At 38.1% G+C, this 22,635-nt stretch overlaps 1 protein-coding gene across 11 annotated transcripts in view; it reads right to left on the reverse strand.

The window, feature by feature from the left end:
* The window catches only part of LOC122253304 (uncharacterized), a 91,572-nt gene that overhangs the window by 714 nt on the left and 68,223 nt on the right, over positions 1-22,635 (reverse strand). For 4 of the 11 annotated variants that reach the window (XM_043016253.2, XM_086555146.1, XM_086555145.1 and 1 more), the window contains 15 exons: positions 19,199-19,402; positions 18,522-18,832; positions 17,205-18,223; positions 15,487-15,635; positions 15,036-15,169; positions 14,393-14,534; positions 13,849-14,104; positions 11,826-12,063; positions 11,323-11,473; positions 10,696-11,001; positions 9,969-10,284; positions 8,760-9,618; positions 6,121-6,205; positions 5,347-5,595; positions 1-4,780 (listed from right to left, as the gene is read on the reverse strand). The exon at positions 1-4,780 is cut by the window's left edge and continues 714 nt beyond it. In XM_043016253.2, coding sequence (XP_042872187.2) covers positions 983-4,780; positions 5,347-5,595; positions 6,121-6,205; positions 8,760-9,618; positions 9,969-10,284; positions 10,696-11,001; positions 11,323-11,473; positions 11,826-12,063; positions 13,849-14,104; positions 14,393-14,534; positions 15,036-15,169; positions 15,487-15,635; positions 17,205-18,223; positions 18,522-18,832; positions 19,199-19,402 — 8,217 coding nt within the window. In that variant the 3' untranslated portion in view covers positions 1-982. The remainder of the gene's footprint in view (positions 4,781-5,346; positions 5,596-6,120; positions 6,206-8,759; positions 9,619-9,968; positions 10,285-10,695; positions 11,002-11,322; positions 11,474-11,825; positions 12,064-13,848; positions 14,105-14,392; positions 14,535-15,035; positions 15,170-15,486; positions 15,636-17,204; positions 18,224-18,521; positions 18,833-19,198; positions 19,403-22,635) is intronic. The other 7 variants (XM_043016260.2, XM_086555147.1, XM_043016257.2 and 4 more) reach the window with 6 other exon arrangements.

Raw genomic sequence — 22,635 nt, forward strand, 5'->3', positions numbered from 1 at the left:
GGAAAGAAAATACACTGGGTACAAAGGCAAAAAAATGCTGGAAAAACATATCTCAACTGGAGAGCCACATATGTACTGTTCAAACGTCTGTTCCCCTACACAATAAATACAAACAAAAAGCCTCTCTACAGCTGGATACAAAACTAACCACAAAAATGACTTCATTGTGCTCTACAGCCAGATCCAAGCCACGACATATCTCTTGACTGACATGTTGTACATAAATACCCAAGTAATGATCATCCCTCAGGGGAAAAGGGGCTTCAAATGCAACCATCCCATCCTTACTAAAATCTTAGGCTGACTTTGGCCTCTCACCAAGATCAGTATCACAACGTAAAAGACTAAGACTTTTCCTCATCACTAAAATAAACTTAGATAACACTGCTCTATAACAATTAAGCACACTTTTCTTTCAATGAATTGATTATTTAAGATCACTTTGTACTTAGATGAAAATCAGGTTTAACTCGAGTCCATGACCATGAACTCAGAATACCAGTTCACACTAAGATATATATATATTTATATATATATATTTTATATATATCTGAAGACATAAGCTTCTTCACAATTGTCTTCTCCACTTGATATGGAGTCCTTAAATTATGGACTTAGCCACCACAGTTACCAAGTCCAAGTAAACTGGCTATGTCGTTATTTTGAACCGTGTATAAACACCATAAATAAGTATCTAAAATATAGCTCTCACAACAGGCCCAAAAATATGAAAGTTTTCACTAAAAAATCTGTGTAATTTAAGTGGTACAGATGCCAGGGTTCCTTGTCACTAAAGTTTTCTTTTTCAATCATTCCATTCGTTTTAACCCTTGACACTGTGGTTCACTAGTCAAAATATTGCCTAGTCTTGCATATGTTTCTCTCCTCAAATAGAACCAGCACTGTGAACACTAATTTTGCACTTGCACTGCCACTCATTAATAAGCACCATTGAGTAAATACTGAAACTTTAAGTGTGGGACTACCGCCGCATGGTGCCATTGAGCTGCAGTGGGGACATATACGAATATGGTGGGTACATGGTGTTCTGGGGCTGAGTGCGAGGGTCTTGGTACTGGCCCGCGGCCTGCGGGTGCATATTCATCATCTGCATTGGTAGCTGCTGATTCATAAATGAAGGGTTGGTCAGGTACGAAGGGTTGAGGGCTGACATTGCCCCCGCTTGGCCAGGCATGCGATATCCATTTACTTGGTATCCCAACATCGCAGGACCCATCATGTTGGAGGACATCTGTGCTGCAGCTGCTGCTTGGTGGGATTTATACTTATACGACAATGGCACCTGGGATTGTAAATTTGAGATGGGAGGTGTCATGTTGCGCTGGGCTGCAGCGGCAGCTGCTGCTGCTGCTGGAGGCGGGGTTACTGTGTGAGACGGAGGCGGCGTGACAGTGTGAGAGGGTGGAGGCGTCACACCTGCACAAGGAGGTTGAGGAACAATATCCATTATTCCATTTGTGAGTTGCTGTAACCGTGCTATACTACATGATGATGCACTTGCTTGTACTCCTCCAGCATGATGCTGACCACTCCCCATGGGTGTTGGCGTTGGGGATGGTCCAGGGGGACTGGAGTTGAATAAGTGATAATTGCTGGGTGATGGCCCACATACACCAGAAGAGCTAGCCCCATGTGTTGCACGTTGAGTACTGGAGGTAGAAGAGGACGAGGCATTTTGACTGGGAGGTTGCTGAGGGCCGCCCATGCGAGACTGGATAACAGAAGTCATGTAAGATGAGGAGTGAGCAGGAGTGTGAGCTTGGGCATAAGTTGTTACAGTCGGCTGGGCCAGGTAACTCATGGAAGTGTGGTGACCCAACATCTGCTGGTGTGGTCCCATCATGTAATTTGGGTGATGAGTGAAATTCTGCATTTGTGAGTGTGAGTGTGTAACATGTGGTGTGCGTGAAGGATGTGGAGGATGTGCATGAGGATGGTGCGTCATTGGGTGGTGCTGACTTAGGCCTGAGGGAGGGTGTGGTGTCCCAGCAACCATTCGCTGCGACATCATGTGCGCCTGACTAGAGGCATGCATAGCAGCCATTGCAGACTGAGGTGACAGCTGAGTTCCTAGATTTGAAGGTGGTCGAGAGCCTGCAGATGAGATCTGGACCTGGGGTTGTGCTGGTGGTTTTGGCTGAATATGCCGCTGCTTTGAAGGTTGATGTTTAGTTGGGGCTTGGTGTGGCTGCGTGTGTGGTAGAGATACAACACCTATGGCCGGGATGATTTGAGAAGTAGACTGTGTGATAATGGGTTGCGTTTGTGTCTGCGAATGGGTATGAGGTTGAGGTTGGGGCTGTGGAACAGGCTGAGGTAAAATTGGAGTTGGGGTTGGTGTTGTTCGGGATATGTGTGGTGGGGTTGGTGTTGTGGGCTGTGTGTGTGTTGGGGTAGATGGTTGTACATGAGTTGGTGTGGTAGGCTGAACATGTGTGGGTGTTGGGGGCTGGACCTGCTGGTTGGATACCTGTGCACAGTCACTGTAACTCTGAGGAGTTGAGGCTTGCTGAGGGGCTTCTACTGAGTGAGCCATCTCATTACTGGATATGGAAGTTGGTGACTCAATTCCAAGCTGAGACACGTCAAACTCACCCTGTGAATAACCATGCATTGAATGGACTGAGTTTGTTGTAGAATCAGGGGTATAAACACCCATACTGCTAACTTCCTGTTGATGTGGTGGGGTGGGTGTGGGGGCCTGCCTTGTTATCACTGATGTAGTGTTGGTTGACCCACAAGAGGATGGAGGAGTACTTCCAGCAGAACTTGTCACCTTTGGCCCTTCTCCAACTTCCAGTGCTAGATCATGGGTGTGAGCAGCCTCTTGTCCTGTAGGATGATTATCCACTTTGGTAGCATCAGCAGGTTCATATGTCTGCTCCATCTGGGATGCCAAGTTCTCTTCCTGACGGCCAGCAGCACTTAAGGTATCTGGCACTCCAGGGACTGCAGCCTGGACACGGGGTTCACTTGCATGGCCTTCTTCTTCTCCAGGGCTGTCCCCTTGCCCTTGCTCTTGGGTCTGCAGCTGTGATGTCTGTTGTTTTTCTGCCTGTGGCTCTGATTGTGAATGTGTGTCTGGCTGTGGCTGAGACTCTGCCTGGGTCTGGGGTAAACATGGAGGTTGAGGCTGAGGTTGAGGTTGAGGTTGAGGTTGAGGCTGAGACTGAGGCTGAGGCTGTGGCTGAGATTGTGGCTGAGGCGGAGGCTGGGGTTGGGACTGAGGTTGTGGCTGGGGTTGAGGCTGAGGCTGGGGCTGGGGCTGAGGCTGAGGCTGGGGCTGGGGCTGGGGTTGAGGCTGGGGCTGTGTCTGTGACTGCTGCTGATCTTGCCCAAGTTCTTTTACAACAGGTTCACAATGCTGACTTTTTCTCTCCTGTACATCTGGGCTGTGGTGACTAGAAACTGCAGAGAGTAAGGGTGTCTCAGGCACAGGCATTGGTTCTTCAGCAGATGGCAAGTGACATGACTGATCTTCCTCCAGATCCAGTGGCTGAGGAGAAGTCGAAGGCTGAATGTGATCTACAGGAATCTCAGAGATAGGCGAAGATGGAGAGTGAAGTGGGGTGGGAGATCCTATAGAGGAGGGAGAAGGCGGGGAGGCTGGAGATCCTGGTGAGGTTGGAGTGACTGGAGCTGGGGCACATGGTGGCTCCAGAGGGGAGTCAGGTGGCAAAGGGGAAGGTACCGGAGAAGGTGAAGTGGGGGACGGAGGAGCAGGGGCATGCGGAGGGGTGCTAGGTATAGGGGAGTGTGGAACTGAGGACTCTGGGGATCTATTATGGTCTACAGAGTTAGCAGGACTTTGGAGAGATACTTCACCTTCAGGATGGAGAGGAGAACATGATGGAATGGCAGGGGAGAGTGTTTGGCGAATGGGTGACGAAGGAATGATTGGAACAGATGGGCTAGATATTTTTGGTTCCTCTATAATTTCTGGTTGTTGGGGATCCTCGACCAGGTTTGATTCTCGTTCTTCTGTTCCACCCCAGATGCTCTCCACTGCCTTTGTGACCTCTTCCTGGTAAGCTTCATCCACCCTCCCATCCCCAACTTTGCACTCTGCAACCTCATGCACCTCTTCAACTGGAGGAGGATTGCTAAAAGTTTCATGTTCCAGACAATCACCGTTGGGGATGGGCTCACTAGTTCCATTCATTATGCTGGCCACAGCTTTGTCAGCTTCACTCAGCTCTTGCTCCACCTCCCCAGCCGTGTCCTTCTCGAGCACTGCCTCTTTGGCTGGGTCGTGGTTCTCTTTCTCTACCTCCATCTCATCCTCCTGCTTTTCTGGTTCATCGTTCTCACCAGTTTCTTTGCTCTCCACATTAGCCTCAACAACACTGTCCTTGAATACATCTGTAGTGGGATGTGTATCACTCTCTTTAACAACCTCTGCATCAGGGTCTTTATTTACCACTTCCTCTGGCGGTACACTGTCTACCTCAACCTCGGTCTCACTCTTCTTTTCCTCTTGTGTGGTAACATCTTTTTCAGCACTGTCCTCCTTTGCAGCACTTTCCACAGGGGTTTCTGTGGGTGCAGCTGGAACATCAGCCTCTCCTTCGGGTGCCGGGGTACTCTCTACAGCAGGGGCATCTGGGGCTGGGTCGTCCTTTTTCTGTTCAAGCCCCTTCGGCTCATCAGTTTCATCATACTGTCCATCCGTGACATCATTCAGGGACTGACGATTCTCAGGTACGCTCTCTTGCACATCAGGACCATCCAGTGGAGCAGGCTTTTGCCCTCCCTGAAACTGAATTACAAAAAGTAAATAAAGTTTCCTGTGAGTATGTCAATCAAATAACCACTTTATTTTGCTTTAGATTAAGTTAAAGCAAAAGATATACAAATTAATCTGAACATATATCCCTTCATTACTTTTATGTATAACATCTCAAAATAAATAAAAACTAATTTTGCTGAATTCACCCTAATGCCCTACTGATAACTAAGTATATTAGTATTGTTATTTCTAATGCACTTCATGTTCACAATATCAATTAAAGAATTTATCATCTGCAGTACAAAGCCATGGAAATAAATCCCATACTCAGTAATGCTTAGAAAAGTTAGTCACTCATTTCCTTTTAGAAAGAAGAACTTCAAAGAAGAAACAATGATCAAAATTTTAGTGTTGTTAATAAATGAACACTACCAACTGTGATATGTTCCGCCTCTTTCATCAACACCTCTATGCTACCATGGCAATGGCCTCACTAAGACATGCAATGTCACAACATGCTTCAAAACAATGAATGTAAACAACTCTCACACACACACAAACACACACACACCACCAGGCCTTGGAACCGTACTCACCTTGGATCTGCCCCGCCCCCGGCTGGCTGGTCTACCTGGACCCCGGCCTCGACCACGACTAGAGTTCTTGGGCCCACGAGGTACTCCCTTGGGCCAACCTCGCTTCTTAACCAGGGAAGGCTGAGCGGGCTCTTCCACCTTGTTGATTTTCTCATCTCCTTTCGAGTTAGCCTCCACCTTGCTGTTTCTTCCTGGTTCTGACTTGGCCAGATCATGACTGTCAGCACCATCTCTCTTCCCTCTTGTTGACTGGCAAGACAAAATTATGGATACCAATGAGTAATGCCTCTAACATTTACAGTATCAAATGTAGGATATATTTACAGTGCACCAAAGCTCTTTAAAAATTATCCCACTTAAGAGATGTCTCGAATAAAATAAGATAATGAATACTGTTGGTAACCTCCTTTTTGTGTGTAAAAATATCTAGCAACATTTTCAGTTTACCTTTTCATGGCTTTCTAAGATGTGAGTTTATAATGCCATGTAACAAACTAAAAACTTAAAGAGCTCAAAAGTCGGGAACATGACCTTCATATATTAAGTTTTATACAACAACCATATCTTAAAAGAATACTTTCCAAAGTGGTGTAATTGGCTTCCCAACAGGAAAATGTATAACACAATAAAAAATAGATAAAGATATATAAACTATACAGCATACTTCTCACATAAATCTAGTCATTAACCTAATCTTCAGAGTTTGAAGTTAACAAAAGAGAAAAAGAAATATATGTAGATCAAGAAAAAAGTCTGGCACCATTAGCTACTTACTTCATTGGCCTTTGGAGTGGTTGAGTGCTTCTCCAGGTCCACCATGGGTTCCAGGTGGGGCATCTCCAGGTCTCCGCTGTCCATGCTAGTGATAGGAAGAGTCACCATTAGGCTGAGGGAGAACGGCTCAAACACCTCATAATGAGACATGATATTGGATGACACCCACCGTGAAAATAAACAGAGAGACAAGGTTATATCAAGGAGTACTACCATTAACAAATCTATGAAGTGGAAAATGTATATATGCATAACAATAAAAATGGTGAAAATGGTTAAGAGGCCTGATGACCTAAAAAAAAAAAAAAAGAAAGAAAAAAAAGTCACAATCACCTAGCATCTTCATAGCAACAATGAGAGGATAGAAAATAGGTAGAAGTAAAGAAGTAAAAAACACTCTGTATAAAATTATAAATAATCTGACATTTGTTAACAGTTTATATGAAGGAAAAAAACATGACTATCCTTACATCTTTACATGTAGAATACTACATATTTCAAGTGATATAATCAAAACTCTTACTCTTGATCTAAGAAATCAACTTGATGAAATCAATTACAAGTGTGAAACCAAAAAATTATCAAAACAACTTGAAGTATGCCAGTCTGAAAATTTTCTAACACTACCAACAAATACACAAGTTCATACAAAGAGTAGCGAAGTGCAAAAAAATCACTGAAAACAAAGATCCTTTTCAGGGGAAAATTATTCCTGAAGGTTATACTTACCTTTAAAAGAATTACCAGTAAAGCAAACCTAGCTAAAATGTTTGTTGCACATTGGCTTCTGAGAACTTCTGTTGGCTGTATATAAAATTATCAGGCAAATCAAACTTAGTTCTTTGTTGTATACTGTGTTAGAGCTACGCATCACTTTGTCAGTATACAATTATGTCATTTGGTTAATTCTGTAACAAATACCATGAGAATCATACAAATAATTATTCATTAGAACAAATATTATTTTCATTATCAAGCTCCTAACAGTTTAGTCTATCAATTAATTGGTTTATTTATTAATTTTATCATTCATTCTCCAATTTTCTAAATAATCATCTAATTCCAGTTTCTAATACAAACTAAAAATCAGAACTTCCAAGCAACACACCATGCAAACAGCTATAGATAAGCTTTACTATCATTTTCAGTTCTTATGAAATCCATTTTCTTCAAGTTTAATTTTCTTCTTCTTTCCAAGAATAACTAACTTTTAATAATGTACTAAAGTGTATGCATTCTTAACCCATTAGCAGCAGATGACATGATTTGCTGCAAAGGCAGAGTTGGTCATAGACGCGGATGGCACCGTGCCAGACAATGTATACCAGCCATCCTACTGCACAAATATTTATTTAAAACTGCGACCAAGACCCATGTCAAAATCTCATAGTAATTTAACCCATTAGCAGCGGATGGCATGATTTGCTGCAAAGGCAGAGTCGGTCATAGACGCGGATGGCATGGCATCACAACCCAGCCAGCCATCCTACATCCAGACCTTTTTTTTAATACCGCCGGTTAACCCCGACCCATCCCCGATGGGGGAATTCTAGCCCCAAATGCAAAAATGGGGCTATTTCATTATTAGGCCCTAAAAAATATATTAATTGGCTGGCATAATATAAACCGGCCCTAAAAACTGGGGCTTTGAAGCCGCACAACTGTGTTTTAATGCTATGTGTGTTTTGTTAAGATCAACTGTATACTTGAAACATACTCAAAATCAAGCACAAGAAAAGCTTAAAGATCTATGAACTACAAAAGAAATGCAAGCAATAGCACAAACAGAGAAGATAGTTTAAAATAACAACCAACTCTACAAAGATGTGTTCTTGTTGATGCCAGATAATTCTAACATGCAGAACTGAGGCACATGCCACAAAGCCATAGAGGTGGTTACCAAAACTCATATTTATTCAAACTAAAGGCAGCAATGCAAGATTCTTCTTTATTTTCTACTTTAAATCTATCACAAGATTTACACAAAGAACAAAGTTTTCGAAAATAATTTTGACAAGAGAGTTGTAGGCTTGTGCCTCTCACATATTTTTGACTGGTGAGTGTGTGTAGTTATGTTCCATTTTGAAGGAAGTGATATAAGACTCAAAAGAATAACAAGATAGGAAAATGGAGAGAAAGAATGAGAGAAAAGGGCCCCAGAAAGATGTACTGAAATCTGTTGTGAACTAGAGAGGCCCCAAGATCCTGTCATGCTTATTTACTTCCTTTCTCCATTATTATCATAAAAAAGGATGTTATTTCACTTACATCCCTCTGTTACAGTATACAAATTTCAAGGATTATGTGTTATGGGGACACCAACGCTGTAACTAGCTTGAAAATTTTGTCCTGTATGTCCCTGATACCCCCATTTTGTTAATGAGATAGATGGATTTACCTTTTGCTTGTAATTAAAACTCCAAAATCTATTGTATCATTCAGCCTCTACCATAAAATCAAAGCAAGATAATCCTTTACCAAAGCAGGTTAATTTCAACGAAAAAATTAACCACCCATTCAAGCAAGCTGAGACGGATTGAGCAACATTGGAAGTATCATCATATTGCTCTCTCTGCTGAAGACACAGGAATGATGGACTGATTTCACACTGTCACCATGCTTAAAATTAATCTACTTACCCATCCTCTTCATTTTCATGCTCTTCCTCTTCTGGCCCATTAGCAACTCCGCGCAGACTTCTCCTTAAGCCAGCAGCAGCTGCATCTGAGGAGGAGAGGTTCCTGCTCAGCCTCGACTTTTTTGATCTGAGGTTGACCGGCTCTGGTTGCTCTTCGATCCGTTTGGACTTTCTGGTTCTTGAAGTTTCCTCAACTTCATTATTTCTTCTAGTATGTCTCTCAACAACTTCATGGTTCTGATTGATTGTGCGGTCTCTATCATCACCCCTCCTCGCCCGTTTGTGCTTTGGGGTTAGAGTCTCTTCCACCTCTTGCCTATTTTTCTGAGTTTCATTCTTGTCAGCCCCCACTGGTGCTTGCTCCTCCTCCTCAATTTCGGAGTGCTTCCTCCTACGGGCTTCCCTGCTGCTGTTGACGGAGGAGTTCAAGGTCTTATTCCTGAGTCTCTGTGAACGCTCCGACTCCCCTGCCGTTGTATTATGAGATTCCTTTTCCACGTCCGCTATGGAAGTGTCTGGCTTTCTTCGAGTTCTCGAGGACTCTCTGTGGCTTGTGATTGGTTCCTCAGTTTCTTGTGCTTCTGCTTTTCTTTTGCTTCTAGATGTTTCCCTGATTATGGAGGTCTCTTCCTCACTCTCTCCAACTTCTGGTTTCTTTCTAGTCCTACTAGAGGTTTCCCTCCGGCTCTTTGGTATCAAGACTGAGGAATCATTGTCTTCCTCAGTAATTTCCCTTGAATCTTCAGTGTCTACCTCCCCATAGTTTACTCGCGAGCTGGATGCCACTCTCCTTGAGTTTCTTGGTGTAGACATTGAATCTAGATTGCCTCTTTTGTTGCTCACTAGATCTTTGATAAAATCTGGGGAAGAAAAATTAACATTTACTAAGAGTTCAAAAATAAGTTCAACCTCACATATATATTTCTTTGCAACTTGTTTTGGGTATATTCATAAAAATCCTGTTTATCTGAAAGCTGAATTACTAATAATGTTTTTGTTTATCTTATATATCATATGTCATAATTTTGCAATTTAATCCCACAAAAAATTCAAAATCTTCTCAGTAAAAACAGTTCATATCTTGCAAGAATAGACCACAAACTGAATACACTCTATCTGTATGGACATTAATACAATTTACTTTTGAGCTCCTAAATCTTATTTCTTTTGCACTTCACACTCCTCAAGTGTCTGCATAATCTTAACATACCTTTTTCTGTTGGCTGTGGCTCCTCTAAGCTCAGCCTCTCATCTTCGTTGTGGCCTCTCACTCTTCGTTTCCCTCTCCGCCTCTCCAGAGAACACTGAGTTTCCTTAAGGGTGTGTGACTTCCTCCTTTCGCTGTGGAGGCTTCGGAAGGTGGGTTCAAAATCGCTCTCATCCTCTTCCTTAAAAACATAAGCATCCTCCTTTGAGGCTAACGACATCTTGTCATCAATTTTGTTTTGTGAGGAAATGTTTTCAGTCTGTTTGATATCATCAACACTGCTGTTAATATTCTCCTTCTCCCTCTCTTTGGCTTCCACCTGAAAGTATGAGTAAATGTGAATTTTGCAGTCATTCTACCACAATTTACTTTGAGTTAGAAAAGTGTTCTATCAATTTGTTTTGCATTGATATTTAAATATTTAATTCAATTCATGCTTGTCAGTAGACATTCAACTTTGTGCTAAATAATAATCAAGAAATGCGTATCATTTTCTGAGCTCGTTACACAAAAATAAAAAGCATATTACTCTCTGACCATAGCTAAATCAAATGATGACAAGTGAAGATCTGTAAAATAATGAATTACTGCCCCGAGGATATCTAAAGGACACATTTAAAGGATATGTTTTAAAGTAGCATAAACCAAGAGGCAACTTCAGTATGTGAAAAATCCAGAGAACTACATTTCCTGAACGTGACAAGCAAAAGTGAAAAATATTCATCCTTACCACAGACTCTGAGATCTCTGCTGTGTCCGTGACTTTGGCAGATCTTCCCCGCTTCTTGGAGGACGACGACAACAGTACAGGAGGCACTTGGGGCACTTCCTCCTCCACCTTCTTGGGCTCTTGCTCCTCCTCTTCCTCTTCTTCTTCTTCCTCTTGCTCTTCCAGCTTGCTGCTTGCCTCTTCCACCACTGGCTCTTTCTCTGATTCCTCCATCTTTATGTCATCCATCTTATATGACTCCTCCTCTCTGCTGATCTCAAGACTGTCTTCTTTCTTCTCCTTCTTCTCATCTTTCTCTTCCTCCTCCTGAAATGATGGTATCATATATTACACTGGTATTTCTAATATACTTCTGTTGGTCAAGGCAAATTCATGTTCAACATTTTGTAAGAAAATATTTTAAAAACATAAAAATGACAATTCCTTCATTTACGGCAAATCTTTTATACATCCTCTCTCTTCAATTTGTTCATTCTGAGTAGAAATACAGAGGCACAATAAACAAAAACTCAAAAATCCCTATATATAAGAACAATTTGCAAAAGTAACCAACCCAAGGACCAAAACAAAAAACAGGTAGTCAACTGAAACATTACCACCAGCCACACCGCAAAATGACAGCCTTACCTCATCAGAGTCTTGTTGCACAGATACATTATGCCCAGGTACAAGCGGTGACCAGCGAAGGGCCTCTGGATCCAGCCGCAATCTCCGAGGGTTGTTCAGCTGTTTCTGATAGTGCTCCTCCACCATATTCCAGTCTATGCTTACTACCATTCTGAAAGGTTTAGGAGAATTCTTAGGGTGGCTTTTCTCAACTGTTGGATATATATTTACTTTCAATAAAGTACTGGATATGTTTGTTTGTTTGTTTTATATCTAATTTTGAACAGTTACATTTTGGAAAATAAATAACAAGATTAACATGAGGATATCATTATCATGACTTATCATTTAAGTAATACTTCAGTTAGATTAGCTTTTACATAAATGGATGTTCACTTACTTGTGTTACACACTTTCTAACTCAAATGAAATATAACATTTCTTATTCATAAATAAAATCTGAAGGATGACTGATCTGAACTAAATTGGCACTATCTTGTAAAAAAAAAAACACCCCAACTTACTGTCCTAATGCATTCCTCTTGAAGAAGCCAAGGATATTCAGTGTATACACAACATCAGCAGGATACATGGCCTTGTCCTTGACCACTTCTTGGATGCAGAAGGAGCTTTTGTCCCGTAAGTGAAACAGGTACTCCAGGATGACTGACTTCCAATAGGCAGTGTACGAGACTCTTCCCAGGTCAGAGAGGGGCTTCTCAGGCGTTCCTGGCTGGCCCTCTCTTTTTGACAGCAAGTAGCCTGGAAATAACCCAGTTAATTAATGGTGACTGAGAAGAAGATACTAAATACCCTCAAAATCCAAGTATGAAAATTTAATGATCATCCTTGCTTACTAAAGCAAGAGCTTGCATCACTCTTGTTCAATGTAGTTGGAATTTCAAAATGTCTTTGCTCTCTTTTAAATGCACAGCATCCTTACAACCCCATTCTTACTTACAGCCTTGAATAGCATTCTCATCAAATAATAAAAAGGACTTCAGTCTCTAGAAGACAGTTGACATTTTTAAAATAGTCAAAAATAATGCTAATACAGTATACAAGCTGATCTGGATTACTAAGCTACTATGTCGTTACTTCTCTGGATCACTTTAACACTTAACTATCAAAACATTTCTTGTAATGACTACACACTGACCCTCAGTCAATCCCTCTCCTGACATAACTGATCAACTAGAACTGAAAGTATATTCTCCTAAAGTTAATCGCACATCTACAAATCTTTTTGGTTTTCCTTTATTAGTCCACTGAATGTTTATGGAATATAAATATAAAAAATTTGGGAAATGCATGCAATTGATAGCAGTACCCAAACAATCTGTATATTTTCAATTTTGTTTTGATATTTTCCATTATCATAAAATTAAAATATTTCTGCAACTAAATATTTAAACAATTATCAATAATAGAGCATTAACCCATTAATAAAAGGGCAGATTTGGCTGCACCTAGACATTTCGTCTGGGTATTTGAAAATGAGCAGAAATAACATGTATGCTGAGGCAGTGGCTAGCCTGATCACCCAGCAAGCCATGATGTGGCATTCACGTCACCAGCAGGAAGATCAGCCAAACCATGACATGAACGTCACATCATCTGTCATTAACCCATTCCCGCCGGCACTGTTCCGTCTTTGCATGGCTGCATTGCCGGGGCTCTCGAACACATAGGCCTAAATCAATTATACGATTGACGCCGCATGCCGGCACCCGGCGCTATGCATATTACATAATCACCGTCTGTGGCCGGCAGCCAGTGGTATCGGGTTAAGGGGTTAAGATAAACGACTTGAACATGGGAGCATAGTTTTAAAGTTGGCTGGGAAACAGTAGCAAATAATTTTCTGTCTACATTTAACATCACAACTATGACACAAGGGAAGAAACATGATATGAAAAGCATGTAAATAGGCAGTTCTAAATCAGATTTATCATTGAAATAAGAGAATGAGAGGTAAATAATCAAACATCTAATTAGTGTTCACACCTGGCTCATTTCCCCTACTTCTCACTGAATTAACTAGCAAACCAGCAGATGTGTCTTTACATAATTTTTTTTCTTTCTTTCTTTAAAACATTATTTAGAAAGATTCATTCTAAAAACAAACACAAATCCTATTTAATGAATTTTAGAAGTGGTACACTGATATTACTATTATCACTATTAGTAGAAAATGACACATAATACAATATTTCAATATTAATAGACTGGGAAATAACGTTTCAATTATATCCTTCTTACTCAAGTTTAAGAGAGATCAAGCAGTTTCACGATACCATTCGAACATTATATAACGTTAGATGTCGTTGACACTGAAATGTGATAGGCTTAACCCATTGGTCGCGGTTTTAATAAAATATGTATACAATCATGTGGCTGGTTTACGTTGTTTGATACAGTGTTATCCGCATCTACTACCAACTCTGCCTATGCAGCACATCATGCCATCCGCTGTCAATGGGTTAAATCTGAAGTCACAAAGCACAGGACAACAGATCTACAAATACATTAAAATCAGACACTTACTGAAGTCAATAAGGAATCGTCCGTAGCCTTGCCGCTGGTATTGTGGCATAGTCATGATACACGACACGTTATATTTCAATGCTGAGAGTTTCTCCTTACTGAAGTATCCAACAAGATGGCAGCCCTTCTCATCATTGCGGGTCAAAACGTAGAAGAGAAAGGGTTCTACATCATAGTATAGAGTTTTATGATCCAGGAACAATTTAGCTAATAGGCACAGATTCTGACAATATATCTTGCTCACGTTACCATCCACCTGTAAAAGTAACACCACGGTTAGATGTGTCTCTTTGGGTCTCATTTCTTCCTTGAGTATTATCCATATCATTATACACCCATATTCCACAATGCATAAATTCATTTTTTACTTCATATTTGACCATGAGATGCACTGTAAGCAACAGTTATTAGTAAAGAATAATAATCAAAATTAAACTAGTAGGATAAGAAATTGTATTTCAATTATGTATTACTATCAACCATGAATCAAGGACCACTGGCTTTAAAAACAATATCAAAAGAACAAGAAAAAGGAGAAACATACCTCAAAGACAGACAGGTTATCTTTCCGGTAGATCTCAGTACCAGGTGGAGTGCGCCAAAGACACTTTTCTAAGTGCCGGCCTAACATGGAGACACTTTTCATATACTTGAGACAAAATTCACAAAGGAACAGTTTGGTTAACCTGTAAGGAGGTAAAGAATAAATATATGGAAAAATCAACACTAAGACCTACCAAAGAGTATCAAATAAGCTTCCTAATCTTGCACAGATTTTGTATATATTATCTTTTACATTTCAAATGTCTAAATAAGCCATCAGCCATAATATATAAATATTTAGGTACTTTTATATGCATATAAAATTAAACGAGACTTAATATATGTGTGTGTGTGTGTGTGTGTGTGTGTGTGTGTGTGTGTGTGTGTGTGTGTGTGTGTGTGTGTGTGTGTGTGTGTGTGTGTGTGTGTGTGTGTGTGTGTGTGTGTGTGTGTGTGTGTGTGTGTGTGTGTGTGTGTGTGTGTGTGTGTGTGTGTGTGTGTGTGTGTGTGTGTGTGTGTGTGTGTGTGTGTGTGTGTGTGTGTGTGTGTGTGTGTGTGTGTGTGTGTGTGTGTGTGTGTGATGTGGTGTGATTGAGAAAGCAGAAATCTGGGGAAAAATAAGAAGAGAAAATTTTTTTACATACCGTGCATATTCCTGGGGATATGGAGCAGAATACCATGTCTGAATATCATACTGGCCAAAATCTATGCTGGCTGGACACCGCGACATATTGAAGGGGTCTCGCTCCTGAACCGTTGTTCTATTCTTATCCATTTCCTGGTGAGGTGTCAAGTCCATTAATGAGTTACTTATCAAAGATTGAAATGCATGTGTTTATAATATGCTAAATATCATCAAAGTCTGTATGTGTTACTAGAGTAAAAATATCAAAGTCTTTCAAATCATAAATATGTCCATCCATCCAGATAATCATCTCAATAAATGTCTACATCTAATTATAATTCTTTTCCTATTCTTCTTTTCTACCACATAGTTGCGAAGTCATCCAACATTCTGTAATATAATATAATTAAATATAATAAGTTCTCTACATGTCAAAACATCCAATATTTCCTCAACAAGTCCTAACTCACCTGCACTGCCTGTTCCTGAGCCTTCTTAAACATTTCCAAGTCTCTCTCAGTGACTCCTGGGGGTAAAGGTGGTCGATGGAGGGGCTCCATACTGACTTTACTCTCCACTGTGGGCGGGGAGAGCAACACTTCAGCATTCACTCCGGGATCTACCAAGGTCATACTTATACACACACTGAGCCTCAATGCATTTTCTTTTAAAGTAGCAGAAGAGTGATAAACTCTTAAGATTCTGGGTTATTAAGAGTAATTCATTTACAAAATATAAAATACTATTGCTAAAAGTAAGCTATTCTCATTTATGTAAATAAATATATATATATAGATATATCTTTTCTTCTCATGAACATTCAATGTGTGAAACAAAAGAATCAAAATATTATTTCTTCTATTTCAAAGTACATGATATTAGCAAGAAAAATGGTTTAAGGCATTAGTATAGTAATATCTCAAAGAAAGTTAAAATATACAATAATTAAAAAGACACACAAACAGTAAATGATTAACCATATATTATTCATGTCCTTCAACATTTAGCAACCATAATCATGAGGCCTGACTCCCAGAACCCAGCACAGCCCGGCCCCATTAACTAAGAAAAGCACACACCGCCTCTAGCCCCACTATTTTGTAGAAATTCAGGGTGAGAAAAGCTACCCGGTTATATACAGGTGGATCGCAAACCTGGATCCAAATTTTGAGGGTTATGAGACCTTATTATTTGCATTTGCTTTTGGCTTATTATTGTTATTACTTATTTATGATTCTGGTGGTGTCAGATATGTCTGGGTTCCCAGATCGAGAGGCCCCGAGAGCTTCCACAGTTTGCCATCCCCCACTTGTTCGTACATTTTGAGAGACTAGTTCCCACCACATAACCCTGTAAATTGGCCAAATGGTAAGCTAAGGAAAGCCAGGGCAACTCTCGTGGTAACCGTTGAAGATAACTGCCAATAACAAAACACTACAACCAGGAGAGGAAAATCAAAGCATAAAAATAAAACAAAAACTTGGTATAAAAAAGGGAGAAAAATAAAATAAAGAAGCAGGTCCTTAAGATATCCTACTCCTTGATATTTCAATACTTAATCTTTGGCATGCAGTGCCTGTCACCATACATCAGTTTATAAAAACATTTATATCACTCATGCACAAGTGCATTGTCTTCTGCATGCACTAAGGCGATAAGCAACAGCTGGGGTTGAGCCCTTCAGTTGCAGTGCTAGACATTTTCTCTACTGAACAGTGCAATAACTGACATTGTCCTGATTAACTATCTTCCTGTGTCCTCTATGCTGAGAATATTTTGATACTGAATAATAGTGGGAAGTCAACCATGAGGCTGAAGACTGTTAAATTCTCTAGATGAACTAAAGTCATACTTAGCATATTAAAAACTTGATCCTTGTAATTTATCTGATTATAAAACTAATTAAGGCTTTTGACTATTTCATGAAAGTATCAATCCCTCTGGATTACATAGTTCCTCCTCAGCATGCATTTTGCCAAGTGCATGAGAGGCGTGAAGAAAAATAAAATAAAAATCATATAACAGTGAAGTTAGGTAGTTAATAGGTTTATATGAAGGCTAGCCATGCAAGAGCAATGGAGTTAGCAGCAGTAGCAGAAGCAGCAGTAAAGAAGCGCAAGCATTACGAGGGTGAGAGTGTGATGCGGGAAGGTGGCAGCACAGCATCACGGTCCACAGAGTGCCTTACCCTCACCCCCAGTGTGGCTGCTGCAGCCCTCGGGCTTCATCTTGCGCCATTTGCGTCCATCCGCTGCCTGAGTCTGGCTGCCACCACCACCCACGCTGGCCGCCAGAGGATTGGCTGCTACCAGAGTTGACGGGATGGCACTTGTGCCACCCGAGCTTGCCCCCACACTGGTGCCAGGCCACCTGTGGGACGCCCACGCTGACCATGCCCCCCCACTTCGTCCCATCCCACTTCCCGCACCACTACACTCACCACCATAGATCCCCTCAACACCTTCACCAACTCTGCCTCCACTCTCCCCACTGGCCTCACAGAGCTGGGTCTCCCCCTCTCTGGATAACTTTAATATCCTCTTTGGTCCTTTATACTTTGGTCTTTCCTGCATTGGTCTCTTCCGAGAGTCATATGGTGTATAGAGGTGGCTCAGGCCATCAAAAAGGCCTTTCAAATGTCCAGAAGCAAGCATTGCGCTTGACGAATTAGTTGATGAGGAACTTCGCTCCTCATGAGGTGTGCCACTTCCCGAGTCCACCTCACCTTCACTCAGAGAATCGGATTTCCTGCCATGTAGTTTAATGCCCATAGTTCCCTTGCTGTGCTGCAGAGGTGGACTCCCATCACTATCATGCCCTAATGTTCTTCTGATGGCTGCCTTAGGCATGTCAGCACCAGACTCATCACTACTACTAGTGTCTGTGGTTGATTCTGGCCCACTGGAACTTAACTCACTGCCCAGCTCCACACGCTTTACCTGCCCACTGGTGTTCTCTCTTTTCATCCCTGATATGCCAGTACCCGCACTCCCGTGAGACACCACCCGTATTTCACTCTTTGCAGCTCTAAATTTACCCTTCTCAGCCAAACTCCTTTTGAAAAACTTAGCCTTTTCTTTGGATAACTTGTCACTAAGAAGTTTCTTTGGAGGGCCAAGATGCCCATGCATACCATCACTGTCCTCTGAGTCGCTGGGTAGCTCCTTCTGCTGCTCACTCTCACTTTTACGCCATCGAGATGCTGACCTGTACAAAAGAAAAACCATAAATATGAAGCACTGAGTCAAGAACAACTCTAATGCTAAATAAAAACATAAATGAACAAACAAATCCAAAGTAATCCATATGCTAACTACACATTTCAAATTCATACATAACTGTGAAAGGTAATCTGGCAATCAAACATTATTTTACATATCCTTCATTTTTCCCCAGCAGTCTTATAATGCAGGAAAATAAGAAAAAATATTGAACTCAACACAAATACGCATACGCATATGAGCATTAATTCCCACAACTAAGGAGGAAAGCTTCTGTGACTCACCTTGACCGCGAACTGGACGACGAGGAGCTGTATTTTCTACTTCTTACAGTTTCCTGGAGACCCTTCCGGGACCTCCCTCGCCCTTTCCTATTGGAAGCCAGGGTGCTGTTGCTGGCTATGCTCTCGCCCTGGATGCTTCCCGTAGGTGAGGCGGTATTGCTACGATTATTGTTGTTGGTGCCTCGCGGCCCTTTGGTACAGTGGGAACAGCACCAGTTAGGGGGATTTGGCCGGTGCTCCAGCGTGGGTGTGACGCATCTTATGTGGTAGCCCTCATCACATGTTGTGCATATAATTAGGCTGCCTAGGACCTAACAGAGCAGGATGGAGAGAAAAATTAATTATGTCCACTCCATAGTAATACTCACATGTAAAGGAAGCAAGAAGGAGGAATGGAAAATATTCCTAATCCAATAATCTTAAAACATGAGGGAACTGAATGGAATAAATTTCTCATGTGACTTGTCTTCCCATACTACTATCACTAATTTCTCTCTCTGGACTATTACACCACCCAATATAAAAATATACATATGCATATATATATATATATTTTTTTTTTTAACCAATATTGCAATATCTGAAAAAGATCAAACAAACAACACAACAAAAGACCATACTGCACATAGCACAGCCCTTTCTATTGCATCAACACCAGTATCAAGCAGTATTCATACCTCTGATGCTGTCTTCCGACATACTATACAAGGTTTGCAGTCTTCACATTGCCACCCTTGATTTTGTAATCTCACAGAGGACGCAGGGTCGAGACGCAAACACTTGGGGTGAACTGAGGTCCGGCAGGTACCACAGTGCATAAAGCCGCCTTCAACACTATTTTCTGTACCCAGGCACTCGCAGCAAATAGGCATGGTGGTGTTCTGCAAGAGAAGAGGGACATTTAGAATTCAATTGTCACATGAGTTCTTAATTTCTTTTCTTAATGAGCCAAAAAATAATAATAATAATAAAAAAAAATAATAATAAATAAAAATAAATAAATAAATAAATATATATATATATATATATATATTATATATATATATATATATATATATATATATATATAAATATATATATAATATCAATAGAAAATTCTCTAAGCAAAAAAAAAAAAGAACAATAACAATAACAATAACAATAAAATAAAAAATTATATATATACATATATATATATATACATATATATATAATATATATATATATATAATATATATATATAACATAACAAAACAACAACAATATCAACCACTAATAACGAGTTATGATAATAATGACAATCAAAATAATAAACATTCAATAGTATTAAAGATGATAATGATAACAACAAAAATAATAACAACAATGGTGATGATGATGATGATGATGATGATGATGATGATGATGATGATGATGATGATGATGATGATGATGATGATCATAATAATTGTAATAATAAAATAAAATAATGATAATAATAATAATGATGACAATAATAATAATAATAATGATAATAATAATAATAATAATAATAATAGTAATAGTAACAATAATAATAAAAATAATGATAATAATGATAATAACAATAATGATAATAATGATAATAATAGTAATAATAATAATAATAATAATAATAATAATAATAATAATAATAATAATAATGAAAAAATAATAATAAAAATAAAAAAAATGATTAAAAAAAATAATAATAGTAGGAAGATGATGATGATTATACGAAAACATACTAATGATAATAATAATAATAATAATAATAATAATAATAATAATAATAATAATAATAATAATAATAATAACAATAAAAATAACAACAATAATAATAATAATAATAATAACAACAATAATAATAATAATAATAATAATAATAATAATAATAATAATAATAATAATAATAATAATAATAATAATAATAATAATAATAATAATAATAATAATAATAATAATAATAATAATAATAATAATAATAATAATAATAATAATAATAATAATAATAATAATAATAATAATAATAATAATAATAATAATAATAATAATAATAATAATAATAATAATAATAATAATAATAATAATAATAATAATAATAATAATAATAATAATAATAATAATAATAATAATAATAATAATAATAATAATAATAATAATAATAATAATAATAATAATAATAATAATAATAATAATAATAATAATAATAATAATAATAATAATAATAATAATAATAATAATAATAATAATAATAATAATAATAATAATAATAATAATAATAATAATAATAATAATAATGATAATAATAATAATAATAATAATAACAATAATAATCATAATGATGATAATAATGATAATAATAATGATAATAATAATAATAATAATAATAATAATAATAATAATAATAATAATAATAATAATGATAATAATAATAATAATAATAATAATAATAATAATAATAATAATAATAATAATAATAATAATAATAATAATAATAATAATAATAATAATAATAATAATAATAATAATAATAATAATAATAATAATAATAATAATAATAATAATAATAATAATAATAATAATAATAATAATAATAATAATAATAATAATAATAATAATAATAATAATAATAATAATAATAATAATAATAATAATAATAATAATAATAATAATAATAATAATAATAATAATAATAATAATAATAATAATAATAATAATAATAATAATAATAATAATAATAATAATAATAATAATAATAATAATAATAATAATAATAATAATAATAATAATAATAATAATAATAATAATAATAATAATAATAATAATAATAATAATAATAATAATAATAATAATAATAATAATAATAATAATAATAATAATAATAATAATAATAATAATAATAATAATAATAATAATAATAATAATAATAATAATAATAATAATAATAATAATAATAATAATAATAATAATAATAATAATAATAATAATAACAATAATAATAATAATAATAATAATAATAATAATAATAATAATAATAATAATAATAATAATAATAATAATAATAATAATAATAATAATAATAATAATAATAATAATAATAATAATAATAATAATAATAATAATAATAATAATAAATATAAAATAAATAAAAAATCCACAATGCCACAACCAGAAAGTCCACCCTGTCTGCCCCCCCCCATTAAAATTAGCCAAGCAAACCATCAATAGAAAAACACGGAATTTAATATCTTAAAAATAACTCGCTGTATCCTCTTCCTCCTCCTCCTCCCCCTCCTCCTTACGACTACCCTTCCCCCACCCACCCAGCCGCCCTAGCCCTGCCATCGTCTCGGCCTAACAGAAACCCAATTACTTATATGGTAAGCCTAGCGGTGGCCGACCTCAAAGAGAGTGTTTTAGGCCTACACGTCTCCTCTCGCTACCACCACCTTGACGGCTCCGCGCCTCCTCCTCCGACACACCAACAGCGCCCAATGTCTCTGGATCCCTGCCAGCCTCGCCTCGGATACTCACACCACCGCCATCATCGCTCGCTTGTCTATCGCTCAGTGTGCATCAGGGAAACGTCCGATACCTCTGACCCCCTCCGTACGAGCGTGCCGTCGTATTTGATGTAATCAAAATTATCTTTAATAAACCCCCACATTCAAAACAGATGCCCTGTACTTCACATCTCATGCGGGGATAAAGCTTATGTTGAAGGCACAGTCTAATCTGCTATTCGTAATACTGCGAATAGAAGTCACTCGGTCACTCGGCCGATATATGCAACGACTGCCCAAATTGAAACTAGTTGGCAGTCAAAATCTAAGATACGGCTGCAAATTACGTGGGTCATTAGCATCGCTATGCTGACAGCACTGATGCACAGGAATCATTAGGCTTTAAGTCTTCCGGAATCACACATCGTATCCGTTCTGATTCTTTCTGGATCAGACTGCTTCTAAAGAGAACAGATGCAGCTGATATTGTTAGCTAGACAAACTGAAAGATGGATGGGCTAGAAAGAAAAAACGAGGGAGGATGGGAGCTGGTGAGTAAGAGAGGGATAGGAGAGAGAGAGAGGGGGGGGTGAAGAGCCGAAACGAGCGAACAAAAAATGAGAAGGCAAGCA

Source organism: Penaeus japonicus, unplaced genomic scaffold (genome assembly GCF_977035675.1).
Source record: "Penaeus japonicus unplaced genomic scaffold, GWHDUDI00000001_assembly GWHDUDI00000030, whole genome shotgun sequence".
Classification (NCBI taxonomy): domain Eukaryota; kingdom Metazoa; phylum Arthropoda; class Malacostraca; order Decapoda; family Penaeidae; genus Penaeus; species Penaeus japonicus.